The sequence below is a fragment of the Petaurus breviceps genome, unplaced genomic scaffold, assembly GCF_028583685.1.
Source record: "Petaurus breviceps papuanus isolate PSGF00001 unplaced genomic scaffold, PetGlider_PUasm1.0 181, whole genome shotgun sequence".
Taxonomy (NCBI): Eukaryota; Metazoa; Chordata; class Mammalia; order Diprotodontia; family Petauridae; genus Petaurus; species Petaurus breviceps.
In genome coordinates, this window is record NW_027185784.1 from 25653192 (window position 1) to 25671855 (window position 18664).

Sequence of the window (18664 nt, forward strand, 5' to 3'; positions counted from 1 at the left end):
TTAAAGCACAGGGCTGTCTGCATCATTCCACTGCTCAGGAAGCTTCAGTTTTTATTGCCTCTAGGATCACCAGTCAGCTCCTCTGCTTGGCATTTAAAGCCCTTCACAATCTCACTCCTGCTTGTCTTTCTAGATTGGCTTCCCATCACTGTCCCTCACACATACTACACTTTCAGCAAAACTAACTTGCACTTCTCCTTGCACAGCGTTTTACCTCCTGTGTCTGACATTGAACCGGCAGTCTGTCATGCCTGGGAATGTTCTCATGCCTCACTTCTAGTCCCTTCAAGGCTAGACTAAAATCCCAGCTCCTGATACAGAAGCCCCTGGAGATCTCCCTCCCCAGGTGTTAGTGCCTCTTCCTTCCCAAAGTAACTCTATTTTGTTTGTGTTTTCTCCTCAGCTTTCCGTATTGTCACTACTTCTCCTTTCTCCTCTTGCCTGATAGGGGCTATTTGATTATTTTGTCTTTTATTCCCCAGACTTTAGGGGGGCAGATTTGTACTTGGTGAGTGCTTAACAACAGCTGTTGAAATGAACTGAATAATGAGCTGTGTCTTTGTACGTCTTCTGCTTCTAGACATAAAGTCTGCCAAGTAGTTTGTTCGTGCTCCCTCACTCTATCTAGTTGTGGCAGCATTGTTACATTCTGTACATCATCCTTGTATATATTTCTCATCCTTTTGTTTGCACCTGTACTACAGTTTTTTTTATTATTATTTTATAAAACCTTCTGTTTAATACGAAACCAAATTTCAGCATCTCAGAACATATAAAACTTGTTGGTAGCCTTTTTGAGAAATGTGAGAGTGGGCAAATGGTACAGCTGCCAAGATGTATTAATCACCAACGTAGCGCAGATACAGCTCAGTGCCGATAGAAACAGCCTATAGACTTGGCTGGGAAGGCGGCCATGTTCCATCTGGTGACAGCTGTCTGATCAGGGCATTTTAGGATGCTGCTTGATATCCAGTTTAACATCTTAAATGGGACTGTCCACTAACTAAAATGCCCTGATTGTTCAATGGAAAAAAACCAGAATGACAGAACTGCTTCCTAGCCTGCTGAAGAATTGCATAGTGCTAAGTCATAGCTATTGGAATGTGAGGGGACTTGGCATTTTAGAAATTCGAAACTTTAACAGGGAAATAGGGAAAGTTTACTTGTTTTGCAATTGGAGAAATAGAATTTTTGTAGGAAACAAACTATATAACCTGGAGAGCTTACCTATTCAAGAATAGAGGGAAGATCCTCGCTTTCTCATCAATGGGGATCATATCTTTCTCCTGATTAAAGAACTTTTGTAGTTTTCCATTCCCTAATGGATCAGTTCATAACTTCTTTTTTTCACTTTGAATTGGAGGCGGCTAAAGACTCCACCATAATCTGGTCCTGTCCTACTTGCCTGATCTTATCTCTTGTTATTCCTCCATGGTCTATGAACTCCTTAAGGGCAAATCCTTTCTGTGAGGGTGCCCTGGCCTTTCCTTAGGAGGCCCTTAATTCTTATTGTATGCTTGTCTCTGGCTTTACTCTGGTCTGTTTTAGACCCACTTGCTTATGACCTTTTCTCATCTTCTTTTCCTAAGGCTATAAAGCCCTCAGAGCAGCTTTCCTCCAGTACTCTGCACCTGTCACAGGTTCCTCTTTCTCCTTTAAACCTTTCTTAATAACTTAAAGTTTCCATTACCCTTCCCTTCTTGAAATCCTTGGCATTTAATGTTTGTACCACTTACTTAGGCACAGGATTATATTCATTTTAGTGCTTTATCATGTAATGGAATTTTGAAGGGACTCCAAAGAGTTGTCCTCACCAGTCTGGGTCAGGGTCACATAATAGCAGTAAAGAGTCAACCAAGAGTGAAACAAGTAGCCATTTCTTTTAGCCAGCCAGGGCAGATTCTGAGGGCCAACAGTCTACTCTGAGCATGACTACATAAGGGTCTCTTTATAGAGATTTTTAGGGCAGCTTTCATAAGTTAAACATTATTCAGAGTAACAGTGTGAAACAAAGAAAAGAAAGATGCTTATTCATAAAACATAGGTGGTTATACAAAAAGAATTAATATACTTATTGGGGAAAATGTGTATTCTTAGCTGTTGGAGATGGATTATAGTTGGTCTCACTTAAAGAAATCTGCCTGTTGGACCACACAGGAAACAGGATTTTCCCAGAACTCTAGGATCCTCTACCTTCAGTAACTAAATCTTTTGGTTCCAAGAGTTGAGAATGAGAACCTGAAGGACCCTAACTGCTGCAATTGTGTCCTTCTGCTCACAATAAAATAGCAGAAGTCAGTGCCTGGAGTTCTTTTTTTTTGGGGGGGGGGGGATCTTTGCTCACTTCTCTCATAATCACATACTTTCCAGTGTTGTTCTCTTTTTAAATTATCATTTATTTATTATATCATAATATTATTTATTTTTTATTATTACATATTTTATGTATGTTATCTCCCTGATATGATTATAAGTTCCTTCAAGTGCAGGGATCAAGTCACAAATTCCTCTTGTAACCCACAGCATTTGGCACAATTCTGAGCACTATTAGGGGTTCAGTAAGTGTCAGCTGAGTTCTATCAAGGGCAGATAATGCAGAGTGAGAAGTTTGTTATTTATGAACTCTAAAATAAGGATCTGTCTTGGGAACCTCTCAAGCCCTGTTGCTGGCCACCGCTCCCTGCAGCCCATCACATACCATTTTAGACTGTAGCTCAGTCCTCCATTCCAGCACATTAGATTAGTACTAACAGCAGTAATTCGAATGGGCTTGCCCTCAGTACAAAGACACTGCTGCCTTCTCCATTGTCCTTCAGTGGATCATCTGCCTTTTCCTCGGGCTTCTAATGGCTTAGTTCACAGCTCAGCCAAGCCTTTCCATTCTATGCCCTCTTGCCCATGTCCTCCCTTAATTCTCCTGGACTGACCTCTCATCATGTAGAAATACGTTATTGACCCATACATGCTAGGAAAAGATTATAATTCTTTTTTTTTTTTACTGATACAAGTTCATTTTTCTGACTTTGGGTCTAGGTATGTCCCTCTAACCATTAGAGTCTTGAGGTACTTATCACTGTGTACGTTTATGTTTGAATGGTGCAATAAGATGGGTAGGACTTTTGGAAATGTTGCTGATCATATTTTCTAATCAGAATTTCATCTTGTTCTGTTTCAGGTACTGGTATCTTGGACCATTAAAAACCAAAGCTGCTCACTTTTTTAGTACTCTTAAGGTAAATAAAACACAAAACTTGGAAAATTACAATTAGAAGGATGTTTTCTCATTTTGTTTGTAGTAGAAAAGGGAAATGGGGGTGAACAGGACATATTTCATCTCATTTTGCAGGGGAACTTCATATGTACAAGACTGCATCTCCAAAACAGGAAATACAGTCTTTTTTGCTAACAAGTTGTCTTCTCTCATACCTACCCATTCACTTTCACCCCTGCCCCCATCTACTCTTCTAACACTATGCATTTACTCATTCATTTACTTTCTACTGTTGTAGAAATCATAAGCATGCTGACTTATATTTGTGTAGATATCTATGTATCTGGAAAAATGTGTGTATATTAATGTATATGTACCAATCTTTCTGTGGCTGGCTATATATACCTAGACAGACTTGTCTACATTTGTGGTTTAGGTGAGCATCTCTGTTGTGAACAGATCTCAAATTGGGATAGACATATATTGTTAATATTATCTATAAGTAAAAGGATAAATGCCTTTTGTGAGTTGATGTGTGAAGGGAGAGTCAAAATAACTAACTGGATTTTTAGATTGTAAAATCTGGATAGAAATAGACACGTTTCTTAAGAGGTAGTTACAGAAGACTTTATTTATATCAGGGGCTTTTAACCTGGGATCTGTGAACTTCAAAATATATGTATAATTTTAATATAGTTCATATCAATGAAACCATATTTCAGTATAATTAGGTTTTTTTTAATCCTATGTATTTAAAAACACTCTGGGAAAGGATCTACAAACTTTTAACAAAAGGGTCCATGACTCAATAAGGATTAAGAAATTGCTTTCTATAGATGAGGCAGGGTTAAAAAGCTGTTTATGTGGAGGAAGGAAATAAAGTTGTAGGATCTGAGGCCACAAAGGGTTATCTGGAGTATGAGATTTTGGTGGCAGTAAGTCACTTACCCTCCCAATGCTCAGGCAGGTCTCTGAGTTTATCATTTGCAGAGAAGGTGCCAGCCTGCACTGGTGAAAAAAGAAGTTTCTCATCAGGGAGTTTCCTTAGTCTCTAGCCCTGAAATCACAGGTCTAGTTCCTATCTCTCTGCAAAGGAAACATGAGATATCTTTGCCTGGGACGCTCTTCAATTCTTGAGCCCAAGTGACTCTTTTAAGGATTTCTTTTTTTTAATATTAGAACATTTTATTAAATGCTGCTTACAGGCGCATGCGCGCGCGCGCACACACACACACACACACACACACACACACACACCACTCAGCTCTGCTAAACTCAGAAGTTCAAAGGCTAATTTGTGAGAGACAAATGAAACCCGAGATGGCCTAATTAGGGATTTGGAAGCAGAAAATTACTGTCTTTGTCTTTCCCTTATAATCCTTGATGTAACTCAGTACTTTTTTTTTTTTAGCATCTGTATATGTGAATTGAATTTGCAATGGAATGATTCTCTCCACACACTTAGTACTATTAGCTTTGTCTTCTTGGTGTATAATCTTCATGGTTTTTCCCTGTCCTAAAAAGAAAGACTGTCATGTACTAAATTGTTGGTTTGAAGGAAGGATTCCTTAAATCTCTTTGTGATGAGGAATCAGCTTTAGGGATTCAGTCTTCAAATTCCTTGTAGGGCCACAGATTTCACAGGGAAGAAGAGGGGATTGTTACCTTTCTAGCCAAGATCTTCCAGGAGTTGTCATTTGCCGCATTTTTTTAATCTTCGTGTTAATTTAGGAGTGGCCTCAGACACATCAGGCCTCCATCTCGTATGTGGGACCCACTGAGAGGCCACCCAGTGAACCAGAAGAGAAGCCTCCCAGGCCTGCTTTATACAGGAGGATATTCCGAAGGCTTGCATCATACTGGACGCGTTCTCAGGATGGTGAGGGATGTTATTTTAGAGGACTGGGATACCCTCTTTCTATTCAGAAGTGCCCTCAAACAGTTTCCCCAATCAGTCAGTCAGCATTTATTATGTGCCTACTATGTACAGACACTGTGCTGGCTGTAAGAAATACAAATAGAGTGGAACAGTCCCTTACCTTGAGGAGCGTGCATTCCAAAAGTAAATATAGAGACATTGCTCAATCTGGGAAAGACCTTCAAAGGTCTTCTTTCTCTGCTTCTAGTCAGCACAGGACTCCAACTGCCAAATAAATTGGTCTGAGTTCTTGTCTGCCCCAGCAGTATTCATTACATGGCAGTGTGCTAAGCCCGATGAATGGCAGTAAGAACCTCATGTGTTGTTTTGTTTTTGTGGCAAAGAATGGGTCCCCTTTTCTTTATTCCTTTTTCTGCTGCTCTTGGTTGGAATGTTTCCTGCATGGGTCTTCCACAGTGACTCTGGCTCTCCCTTTCCTCCGTGTATGAGAGGTGTGCAATAAATAAAGCAGAGGAAGCAGAATGAAGTAGAGCTGAGCAGCTGACAGCCCCAGCCATTTATTTTGCATTGGTAGTAGTGGAGCACTAATGGAAGTAATTGACCTGTGCCTAATGGATTCACACAGCCATCTCCCAGAAGGTAAAGCCAGAGGAATGGAAAGAAGTGCAGCTGTCCACCCTTGAATTATCCATCACAACACGGAACAGTCGACCTGACCTGACGGTAAGAGGGTCATGTTGTAAATTAGGATTTTGTGTCCTTAAGTGAGGCATCATTGGCCACTTGGTTTTTCTACAACTCAATATTTTGGTTTCTCCCATGTAAATGAGTGAAAGGATAGAGATGAAAGGGTCAGGATGGAGTGGGGGGAGATAAGGGGGCCATGACATACGAGTGTGGGATGAGGCTAGAGAGACATGGAAGCATAGAATGTCAAAGCTGGATGAAACCTTAGGGAACGTGGAGTTTAACGTTTTACTTTCTAGGTGACAAAGCTGAGGCCTAAGGAGGTGAGGTTTCTTCTGAAGCCTCTGACTAGGATCCAGATCACCTGATTTCCAGTCCAGTTATCTACCTGTCATACCATGGTACCTCATATGGCTGGGGAAGATGGTTGTTTTAAAGTTTCTTGGGCTCTAGTAAAGAATTCTGACCTAGCAAGTGTTAGCTTAGAGCAGTTTTCAGCTTTTCTGCCCCAGAGGCCACTTTGACAGAGCAGAAGGCTGCCCTATAAACTATCAGCCCCATCAATTCACTCTTGTCAGTATAAATTTTAAAACACAGTTTTATGTGATATGCATTGTGATCCAGCCCAGGGACCTAGATTATATATTTTAGAGTCGCTGATTTAGAGAGTTCCAAGATGATTGTTAAAGTGCCTTAGATTTTTTACATTGGTGAACTAACAGAAAAAGCATATCCTCTGTGTCACTTGATGTGATGGATAATATTAGCATCATAGATGGACTCGCATGTAAAAACCAGTGACATCACAAACTAGTTAGCCCATCAACAAAGAGGATAAAAAGCATGATCAAGATAAATATGCTTTTGTTGAGTCTAAAAACTAATTTAAATAAACTTTCATTTTATTCATTTATATGAATAATAGTTCTTATATAAGGCTACCAGTGTTTTAGAAGTTAGGAAGAGTAGAAAATTTTCCTCTTTCTACCAGGATGTGCCACATAACCATTTAGAGACTGTTTTTATTTTTTTATCATTGTGTCTCTACCCACTCTCTCTGTTGGCTTTACCTTTACATCTTTGCTGTTTGTATCTGTGCAGAAGGAGAAGTGGCATTGAGATCTAGATAGCATATTTGTTTGTTTGAAATAAGTTGGCCTTTAATTGTAATTTGAATTTAAGTTAAAATCAGGCACAGAAAGAGGAGTAAAAGAGCCCCCAGTGTGCAGATATAATGGACGTTCTTGTATAGACCATCTAAGAAAAAGTCAATGCAGCTTAATTTTAAATGAAATTAAAATTAAAAAAAATTTTTTTAATATTTCCTTAGTTTTGTCACCACTGTCTTAGCTTCATAGGCAGAGGATGCTGTCTAACTTCTACATCTGCCCACGTTACCATTTTGGACAGATTATAAGTTACCATTGGGAAGCTGAAGTGATATCTTCTTAAATCTGACGTATAGTGTCACCATTTCAAAGCTTCTGGGTGGAGAGGAGTCCCTGGTGATTCCAGACCTCAATCTTGTCATTTCCTGGTGTAGCAGTTGCCAGTAGAAGCAGAGCCATCTTCTACTTTAGGAGACCTACCATTTCTAATCAGAGCTGCTGCTAGCCCCAAGCAGTTGGGCTGATCAGAATAAGGCTGGTCAGGAAGAATCAAGAATAGGAATCTGATTATATAGGAATATATCAAGTTTTATAGGTTAGAGGAGCACAAGGTTGTGTTCCACAGGAGCAAATGGGATTGCATAGATCAGTCGGATACCTTAGGTCAAACAGATAAAGAGTAGAGTTCGTAGAAGGCAAGTTAAGGTATGAAAGGCCAGTATAGTAAGCAGATAGGAGATCTGGAGTACAGAGATCACAGCACCAGCAAGTAAGAGACACCAAGGTGTGCCCTAATCAAATAGATTGCATTTTTTTTTTCGCTAGGGTTACTGGTTTTGTTATGCTTTAGGATGTCACTATGACCCTTGCAAAGAAGCTTTTGACCACTCCCACCCAGAAAAGGAATAAAGTAATTACTGGGATTTTTTTGATAAGAGACAGTGTGGAATAATGGGTAGAACTGTCCTATGAGTCAGGGAGACTTGGGTTGAAATCTTGTATGACCTATATTATCTATATGACCATGAGTAAGTTACTTCTCTGAACTTCAGGCAACTATCAAAGTTGTAAGCAGATTACAGTCTGCGTTGGTAGAATGAATTCCCAAACTGACAGAACCACAGGTACTTGAAATACTGCATATGGTAGCTACATGGAGTTGTGAGCCCAAGCTCAAATCCTAACTCAGACACTTAGGGGCTGCGTTACCCTGGACAAGTCACTTAATTTAAGCCTTAGTTTCTTTATCTGTAAAATGGCAATAATAATAGTACCTATCTTAGAGAGTTCTTGGGAGGTACAGTATAAAGCACTTTGCAAGCCTTTAAAGGGTTGTATATATTATTATTTTGTTATTCATGCCATCGGATAAGTGATAGTCTTCCTGAATATTTCCCAACTAACTTGGTGCAGGAAAGCAGGAATTGAATTGAGGGGGTGCTGAAATAATACTGTAACCAGAAGAAAGTAGGCATGTGAATCCTACATGATGGTGACTGGAATATTTTCATGGAGAGTTAGGCTTCCCCTGCTGACTATTGCCTTACTATGAATCTGTCACCAGCAGGTTGTGGAAAGAGAGACCTGCACCAGGTGACCACGTAAGGCATCCTTTCTTCCCATAAATTATAATATACAGCTTGTGTGTGGCTCTCCATATGGTAACATCACTAAGAATGGAGAATCTCAAAAACATTCCATGACATTAAAATGACTAATCAAAAGGAAGGGTTGCGTATTGGACCAAGAATTACATTATAATGTTAATAATTGTTATTTTTAGTGACCAGTCTCTGCCATGAATATCTCTGAATTATTTTGGCTTAGGAAACAAGAAACAGAAGTGAAAATCAGGGTCTCTCAAGGAAAAAATCACAAGCACACTTCTCAGCTGTGGAGCATGAGCCTCCTCCTGCCAGTCTGTAGACTGTAAGATCCACAAGAGCAGGGGCTGTGTCCTGTCTAAACTTACCTTCCTCCCTCACCTACCATGAGGCTTTCCCCACATTCAACATTTACTAAAGCCTTACTGAATTGAATTGAACCTCCTTTGGCCATGAATGATCCAGAGATAACACCCAAGCTAAATCTTATTAGCTGCAGGGTTAGAAATACTATTAAGAGTTTTCTGAACTCTTTCTCAGGACACAGAAGATTTCATGAACATTTGCATTGAACCAGAGACTGTCAGTAAAAGTGACTTCATAAATATGGGGTAAGTACAAAGGAAAAGAGGCTGGTTTGGGGAATGAAGGGGGTGAGGTTTTAGACCCTAGTGTTTTCCAAATTCACCAATGGTCTTGAGAATCAAAAGAAAGAATCTGATGGAGTTTTTTTTTTCTTCTGATTGTATTTCAGTTTAACTTTTCAGATTTGACTTCCATGCATGACTCCTCTGTCACCTTCAGGGTCCTTTATGAGGAGATCATACATGCCTTTTCCTTTCCCAGGACTTTAGTTAATCAACCATCAAGCATGTAGTAAATGCCTCCTGTGTACTGGGGATTGTGATAGGCAAGGGGGATATAAAGCCAGGCAAGTCCCTGCCTTCACTCTGGTCTGGGAGCTTACATCTGTACAGGAAAGACACCATACCATGTCTTTATGTACACAGCACACCAAGCAGATAAAGGGAACTTGGGGAGGGGAAGAGGTGGAAGACACTGGCTGCTGTGGATCAGAAAAGGCCTTGTGCAGAAGGATTCTTTGGAAACCCCACCCCTGCCAGACTTTAGATCACAGACCCCTTCCCCAGGCCTTCACTGCTGCTGTGGTCCTGGGCCATTGGAAAGTCTTTACCTGGCACTTGGTTGGTTTTCATTCTCAGTGCTCCCTCTACTGCCTGAAGAAGGGAGAAGCACATTCATCTGCAGCAGGGTCCCATGGTTATTGTTGGATTCACAACTCTCAGATTTGGCAGCAGGGAAGGCCTCACTTGAGTGAGTGCCATTCCTAGTCGGTTCCGAATCTCTAGCCTCTGGATACAGCCTTGGGTTTATCTGCTGTATGTGGAAAATGCCTTTGGTTTTCCTAGAGAACAGATAGAAGCTATGGTTTCTTTCTGTTGTCACTGAAGCCAGATAATGATGAAATCCCCTGTCTTTAAGTCTGGCATGTAGTGATAGGATTAATTTTCCCTCCTGATCAGCTAATTGTTTTGTGCCAGGTTTTGTCTCGTGCAGTTTGAGGACAGGAGCAAATCCTTGTGATGGGGTGATTCTCTTGTATTTGTGGATTTTCGGAAGGGGTGGGAAAAGAAAATCGTGTAATCCTGGGTTCCTCCAAAAGGGAACATTTGAACCATATTAGAACAGTTAGAACTACGAGGGCAGTAACAGGAAAAGGGGAATAGGGACAAGACCTGTGATTTCATTAGGAAAGGGAACACCCAGCTAAGGAAACAATACAGGTCAGCAGCTTTTCTGCAACCTAGTCTTAGGGAGTGGTGTAGGACACCAAAATACTAAGTGACTTGCTCACAGTTCACAGCCGGCATGTGAGCTATGGGAACTGAACACAAATCTTCCTGATTCTGAAGCTAGCTCTCTAGCCACTTTCTCATCAAAAGATACAGGCATGGTATAAAAGCTCTGTGTGTGTGTGTGTGTGTGTGTGAATTAAATTTACTATTTAAAAAAAGGAACATGAATTAAGTGGCTTAGGTGAGAAGAGTTTGATGGACCATCTTTACTAGTGGGATCACAAAGTAAAGAGAGTCCCTTGAATCTGGCTTGTGGAATCGATTATCTTTTTTTTCTGGCCTCTCTTTCATTGAAAGGCTTCATTGCTGTTATGATCTCTCTTGAAATCCACAAAATAGTTTGAGACAAAGCCAAGAGACCAGTTTTTCTCCTCATTCTGCTGCATTGAGGAAATAATTTAAACTGTCTTGGTTTCCATAGCCTCATCTTTAAATAATAGGAAAGGAGAGAGACTAGAAAATCTTCAAGTCTTTCAGAGCTCCAAAATTCTGATTCTAAATTAATTTGGAAGGACTAAAGGAAAGACCATTTACCCTTAGCTCTGGTATCTTTATTGTCTTGAAGTATTATTAACATGATTGTGCTTTTTACTTAGCTAGAAGAATATTGAAAGAGAAAAGCCAAGAGTTTGGGTTTTATTTTGTTTTTTTCCCATTTATTTAAATCCTTTTAGTCAGGGTTGTACTCAAAGAAATCTGAAGTTACTCATCCAGTGCCTGTATTCCAGCTGTATCACTCCTACGGTGTCTATACTGGAGAAAATATTTCCCCTTTTTCTCAAGTCACTCTTCCTTTTATTTTTTTCCCAAGATTCCTGCTAGTAGTTGACTTCTGCCCTCTCTTTTGGTTTCTCCTATTTTTCCTGTTGTCCCTCTCATCCCCATCTCCTTCATAGTTACCATTCAGGTTTTTAAATTATTTGCTACCCAGGAGTTACTAAATCATTTGGTAATTTCCCAGAAATACTTTCTTCTGAGATCCATACTTTCAGCCTAGGTTGTGTGTATCATATGATGATTTGCTTATCCGCCTACCGCAGATACCTTTGTCTAATCCTAACAACTACAGACTACTGATCCTATAGCAGAGGACACTCAGGGTGGGTGAAAATTTTTTTTTGTGTCATTCTCATTAAGAAAAATATCTACTTTTACTCACAAGGGAATGACATGACATCCAGTGCATCTGAATCTAAGATCTGGGATTTCAAGACCTTTTTAAAAATCTAGTGAAGGTTTCATATTTGAAGATATAATATTGTAGCTAGAAGACTAGGAAATAAACATTGGATTGATTCACTTATATTTCTTATTATCTTTTCTCCATTTCTCAAAAAATCATGTAATCTCACATAAGCATCATGTAATCATGTAATCTCTCTAAGACTGTGATGACCCTGTCTATAGAACGGGTTGTTTGGACAATTCACATTTCAGTATTGTTAGGAGAAAAGTGCTTTGTAAATCTTAAAGCACTATATAACTATGATTTAGCATCATTATTATTATTATAAGTTATATATATAATTATTATTATATTATAGACTATAAAGGGCTATAGAAATTGAAGATATTTCTTAGCTATTCTTAGATGAACATCTGATTTGATTTAGAGTAAACGTCTTTTGATTGAGAATTAAAGTGTTTCTGAAACCTAGTCTCATATCATGAGGTTAAAGATGGCAGGGGAAGGGCATGTTGTCTGTTTTATTTTTTATTATTTTTTCACAACACAGCTTTATTCTGACTCAGTTGATGAACTTCCTTTTAGATTATTTTAAGAGCTCAGGACATGAGCACAGGCAATACTACTTTGAATTAAAAAACTACTCTTTGTTATAGTGCACAGTCTTATATTCTCATATTGGCTTTGGTATCACATTGTATTTCCAGATCTCCAGAATTGGGTGAGAGTTTGTGTCTGAAATGAACAATGGCCACTATAGGCCTTCTTTGGCTGCCATGTTTGGTTATGTTTGGGAATTTTCTATCTTTGGCTTCTGTGTGCTCAGGCACACAGTTCTACCTTGAATCTACTCCTTCATTGCATTGTAAATTCCTAATTACAGTTATTTCTGTCAGTTTCTAAGCTTTTTCCTACTTTAACAGAAGTCAGAAGATGAGAGACCCTCACAGGTGTCCTGAAGGCTCTGAGTACCTCCAAGCCAGCCAGTGTACATTGCTTCTTCCTGAGGTAAGAATTCAGGGGTAGCAGGCTTGCATGTCACCTGTCTTTTAACTCCTCTCAGGCAACATGGCATAATAGAATCAGCTCTGGATTGTAGCTGGAAGGCCTGGATTCAAATTTCACATTTACTAGCTGTGTGACGAAAGACAGGACACTCCCTCCACCACCCCTCCCTCACCCCCCAAGGGTTCTCATCCATTAAATGTGAGTAGCAGTATGTGTACTCCTTACTTCACAGGGTTGTTGTTAAGAAAATTACTTTGTAAAATGTAGAACATGCTATAAAATGCAAGCTCTTATTCTTATTCCTCCTTGGGATTGGGGTTTTTTCAGAGATCCTAGCTTCCAACATTGAAGGTCTTTCATCATTCTGCTTTAGAAGGGACAAGGAAAAGTCACTTCCAAGTCCAGAAATTGATATTTGCTTCCTGGGAGATTCTGATTTCTTTTTTTTTTTTAATTATGTAAAACATTTCTATATTAGTCATTTTGTACAAGAAAACTAGAATAAAAGGGGGGGAAATCAAAGAAAGTGAAAAATATCATGCTTTAAGTCTACATTCAATCAGTAATCAGTAGGCTTTGGGATCGTCTTAGATCAATTTTTGCTGAGAATAGCTAAGTCATTCACAGTTCTTCATTGGACAGTATTGATGTTACTGTCTACAATGTTCTCCTGGTCCTTAACTGTCCATCAGTTCATATCAGTCTTTCCAGGTTCTTCTGAAATCAACCTGTTTGTGCTTTCTTATAGCACAGTAATATTCCATTATAATCATATACCACTGCTTGTTTAGTCATTCTCCATTTGATGGGCATTCTTTTGATTTCCAAATCTTTGCCACCACAAAAAGAGCTGCTACAAATATTTTTGTACAAATAGGTCCTTTTACCTTTTGTGAGGGGATGTCTTTGAGATATGGACCTAGCAGCAGTATTACTGGGTCAAAAGGTATGCACAGGTTTTTGTAGCCTATTGGGCCTAGTTCCAAATTGTTCTCCAGAATGATTGGGTCAGTTCACAACTCACAACAGTGCATTAGTGTCGCAGTTTTCCCACGTCCCCTCCAAAAGCCAACATTTTCCTTTTTGTGATATTAGCCAGTCTGACAGGTGTGAGGTAGTACCTCAGTGTTGTTTTAATTTGCATTTCTCTCATCAGTAGTGATTTAGAGTATTTTTTATATGGCTATAGATAATTTTGATTTCTTTTTCTGAAAACTGCCTGTTTATATCCCTTGACTATCAATTGGGGAATGACTTGTATTTTTATGAATCTGACAGCTCTCTATATATTTGGGAAATGAGGCCTTTATCAGAGACATGTATTGTAAAAATTTTCCCCGTTTTCTACTTTTCTTATCATTTTTTGTTGCATTGATTTTGTTTTTGCAAAACCTTTTTAATTTTATATAATTAAAATTATCTATTTCATGTTTTGTAATGCTCCCTATCTTCTTTGGTCCTAAATTCTTCCCTAATCCACAAATGTGACAAACTATTACATGCTCTCTTAATTTGCTTATAGTATCATTTAATTTGCTTATGGTATTTACACCTTTCATGTACTATTTTGACCTTATCTTAGTATACAATGTGAGATGTTAGTCTATACCTAGTTTCTGCCATATAGTTTTACAGTTTTCCCAGCAATTTTTGGCAAATAATGAGTTTTTGTTCCAAAAGCTTGGATCTTTTGGTTTATTATATACTAGATTACTATGGTCATTTACTATAACGTAATTTGTACCTAGTCTATTACACTGATCGCCACTCTATTATTGTTTTGATAATTACCGCTTTATAATACAGTTTGAGATCTAGAAATGGATCTGGAGAAGAAAAGTGAGGCTGGTGACCTTGCACAGCCCTTCCTCATTTAAATTCAATTCACTTGCAAGTCATGGCATTGTCTTCCTGATGCCATGATCCTCTTTGAGAACGGAAGACCAAACAATAATGGCTAGACCATCTTTCAAATTTTTTTTTCATCGATTCCCTTGATATCCTTGAGCTTTTGTGATTCCAGATGAATTTTATTATTTTTTCTAGCTCTATAAAACAATTTTTGATAGTTTGATTGGTATGGCACTAAATAGATTAATTTAGGTAGAATTGTCATTTTTATCATATTGATTCAGCCTACCCATGAGCAATAAATATTTTTCCAGTTGTTTAGATCTGACTTTATTTGTGTAAAAAGTGTTTTATAGTTGTGTCCATCATATAGTTCCTCGGTTTGTCTTGCAGGTAGACTCCCAAGTATTTTATATTGTCTACAGTTATTTTAAATGGAATTTCTGTCTCTTGCTACTGGACTTTGTTGGTAATATTCTAATTTCTTAAAATAGGTTTTCTTGATCTTTCCTGACAACTTATGATGATGTTTCCAATTAAAAAAATAGACTAGTAAGTGAAGATGTCCCTTTTCCCAAGTGACATGTCAAAACAATTACTCAAGGTTACATATAGACTTCCATTATAATTCTCCATTGGAAACATGAAAATATACCTCTGTCATTATCTCCTGGAAACCTTCTAGTTCACCCCTTTCCTAGCCCACTTCTGTTTAGGGCTGACCTCAGGATCTCTCTCATTATCCTCTGGTAACAACATTACACCTCTAAATTTGCTGACATGCAGTAACAGCCTTCATCTGTATTCTGTGTGATGTCATTAAAATCTACTCCTTACAACATGACATACTTGAACTCATCTGTGCCTTTTTTATCCTGTACACATTGTCCCTGTGCTCCCTGAAGTCCTTCACAAGGGAAGGGATGAGGTGTCCATTCAATTTTCTGAGGTTCTTCAAGTGTACATCTCTCGGTGTTGCCCAAATACAAATGTAATTTATTCCTCAACTCTCATTTATGTTTTTTGTTGTTAAGTCATTTTTCAGTCATCTGTGACTCTTCGTGACCCCATTTGAGGTTCTCTTGGCAATACTGATACTGGAGTGGTTTACCATTTTCTTCTTCTCCAGCTCATTTTACAGATGAGGAAACTAAGGCAAATGGTTAAGTGACTTGTCCTGAAGTCATATTTGAACTCAGAAAGAGGAGTCTTCCTGACTCTGGGCCTAGCACTCTGTAGCCTGTGCCATCTAGCTGCCCCCATTATATGATTAGCCCATCTCCTTTTCCAGTCATAGTTTGATCTACCCATGAGCAATAAATATTTTTCCAGTTGTTTAGATCCGACTTTATTTGCCATTTCTAGATCTCAAACTGTATTATTACAATTAATTATACTGCAATTCTTACATGACTTTTCATTGGTAATTAGTGTCAACTTCCTTAAACCTATCATATGCATTTCCCTTGCCCTGACTCTGAATTTTAATTCTTAGGAGGCAGCTAAGCTTCCATAACTAGCCATGTAGCATCACATGTAACAACATTGACAAGATAAGCCTGTATTTCTTGAAGAAGCTCAGGATCATTAAAAGCACTACTCAGTGTCCCAAAGGAATTCCTCCCTCCCTTCCTTCCCCACTTCATCCTATTCATTTCTGCAGTGACCATTCACTATACAAGCTGATGCATTAGAGGTATAGATTGAGCATCCAAGTGTACCTTGTAATTTTAACAAGTCATTCTCATCTACCTAGTTTTCCTATATGAATATACAAAAAAATTATTTGAATAATAATTGATCTAATTTAGGAAGATCTACAATGGCTTGATGCACTCAGCATAATGTCATCTGCAAAAAGGAACTGTATCAGCAGGAGAATCCCTCTTCCATTTGTGCTCCACTCTGGGTGGCTGTCCTTCACAATAGTGGCAGGTGTATGCATGTCTCCATGTTTTATGCCTCACTTAATATTAACAATCAGAGGGTTATTGAACAAAGTTTGCCAGTGTTGTAACAGCTCTTGTGAAATCTTGTGTGCTTTTGACATATGCATGGGATATATCAATGCCAAATGCAGATAGTCAACATTGGAGTTGCCTTAGTTTCAAGTCATATTCTCATGTTAGGGTGTGTTCAGGGTTTTGAGGGACATTCCTCCTCATAGGGCTTGGGGACACACTTGTACTGCTATGCTGTGCTGTGGCTGCTGAGTTCTCTGCTTTGGGATTCCTCTTCTCTACAGGGAACAGGTGGGTCCTTCAGCATTGACAGCGAAGAGTATGAAGCCATGTGTGTGGAGGTGACGCTGCTGCCCAAGAAGCTCCAGTTCTTCTGTGACCCACGGCAGAGGGAGAAAATGCTCCAGGGGCCTGTACAGTGACCATGGACAAGGGGACAGAAGCCGGCGCTTCTCGAGAAGTGGGGGGGAGCATTGCATGAACTTCGGCCCGTGCTCTGCTCCTGCATTTGGGCTGAGAGGTGGGACCACACTCTGAATAGCAGCACCGCTGTCATGGTGGCTTCTTGGGCAAGTGCCCTCTGCCACGTGGAGCATCCCCAAATGTCCTGTTTACTGTCTGTCATGTTGCCAGTTTCCATTAAAAGTGTACTTCAGTTTTTGTCTCAACAGTCTACCCTCTTGGATGTTGGTCTCCCGTGGTGTACATCCTGACTTTCAAGGAGTTTCTTATGCTGCCATACAGCACATAATGAAATGGAAAATACAGGGGCATTTTTTCTCCCCAGCCCCCAAAGTGCTACCCTGATGTGTCAGCAAGACCAGGTGACCCTTCTCCCTCAAGGAAATGCCAATGGAATGCAAGTTCAGTCAGGTCCTGCCCAGCTAGAAAGGCTTGAGTACGGGCTTGGTAGCAGACTGCTGCTCTCTGGGGCCAATCTGACCATCTTATGCCCACCGTGGCTGTAAGAGATAGCAACCTCTGATCACCTACAGTAGAGCGGTGTTTACATTATGGGAGTATTCACACTGATAAAATTACAGCTCCTTCAAGTAAGTATTAAAGCCACTCACTCCCTGTCGCTCTTTAAGGTGGCTCTTTTCTCTGGAGGCTTTTTCTGGCCCTGGTACCTCTTGAGGCCTTGCCCTTGTTTGCAAGCCCTTGTGTTCATTTCTCTATTGACTTGATGTAACGGAAAGCACATATATATTGGTCTCTCCCTTAAGTTGGAATATGGCATTGTGATGCATATGATTTTGAATCTTTAAATGAATGTAAGTGCAGTTGAGTAAAGGAAAAACAAAAAGTCTTGAAGAAAAGTCAACTCTAAGCAGAATTTTCTTTCCAACCCTTCATACTGCCTCCCATCACCCCCTGAAAAAAACAAAACTCCCCCAGCTTACCTAATTTGTCTTAACGTGTATTTTATATTTCACTTGTGCTTCTTATTTTCTTAAGTATGAGCTTTAATAACTTACATTTATAGTGCTTTCAGGTTTTCAAAAATAATTCCTTTGCAGCAATCTCATAATGTAAGTTATGTGTAAATATTATCCTCATTTTTCAGATAAAGGTTCAATTAGGTTGAACAACTTGCTCATGGTCATATATCTAGTATTTGAACTCACTTCTTCTGACTCTAGACCTGTGTTCTTTGTATTACACTAGACTGCCTAATTGTGAGTAGGTTCAAATATATTGAAAGATAATGGAGAAGTGAGCATAATTGTAAAAAGTAGTAATTTGTGGTTGTAGAGAGAAAGATCCCCGGATTTGGAGACAGATTCAAGGCTATGATTCAAATCCTGGCAGTCTTTGAGTAGCTTCTGAACTGTGGGCTAGTTAACTGAGTTTTTATTGCCTCAGTTTGCTTGCACTGCCTGCATTTTGAGAATCAGCTGATATAATGTATATAATAATATAAAGAGATATTTAAATGTCAACTATTTTCCCCCTTTATGTAATATATAGGGTGTTTTCTATAATAGAGGCTACAAACAGCAAAAACCATTATTTTCTTCCCTCCATGTTTTGACTTCTGAGTTTCTTTTCTGAAACAGAGCAGCTACACATATTTCTGGGCTATTTTCTCTGCTATTTTAGTCTATTACACAAATTGTGCATTTGGATTGATGGTGGAGAGGAGGTATTGAATAGAATTAATATTATACACTGCCTCCACTTTTTGTTTTTAATGTTAACATTTTTAAGTGGAAGTACACTTCTGGGTTTTATGTTACACAACTTTATTTTACTGGTGAAATTATAAGACTCTTCCCATGTGAGTTTGC

At 39.1% G+C, this 18664-nt stretch overlaps 1 protein-coding gene across 5 annotated transcripts in view; it reads left to right on the forward strand.

The window, feature by feature from the left end:
• Positions 1-17041, forward strand: part of AGK (acylglycerol kinase) — a 97511-nt gene extending 80470 nt beyond the window's left edge. For 4 of the 5 annotated variants that reach the window (XM_069087385.1, XM_069087386.1, XM_069087388.1 and 1 more), the window contains exons 11-16: positions 3176-3233; positions 4943-5090; positions 5716-5813; positions 9031-9101; positions 12477-12561; positions 16658-17041. In XM_069087385.1, coding sequence (XP_068943486.1) covers positions 3176-3233; positions 4943-5090; positions 5716-5813; positions 9031-9101; positions 12477-12561; positions 16658-16795 — 598 coding nt within the window. In that variant the 3' untranslated portion in view covers positions 16796-17041. The remainder of the gene's footprint in view (positions 1-3175; positions 3234-4942; positions 5091-5715; positions 5814-9030; positions 9102-12476; positions 12562-16657) is intronic. The other variant, XM_069087389.1, reaches the window with a different exon arrangement.
• Positions 17042-18664: the final 1623 nt, after the last annotated feature.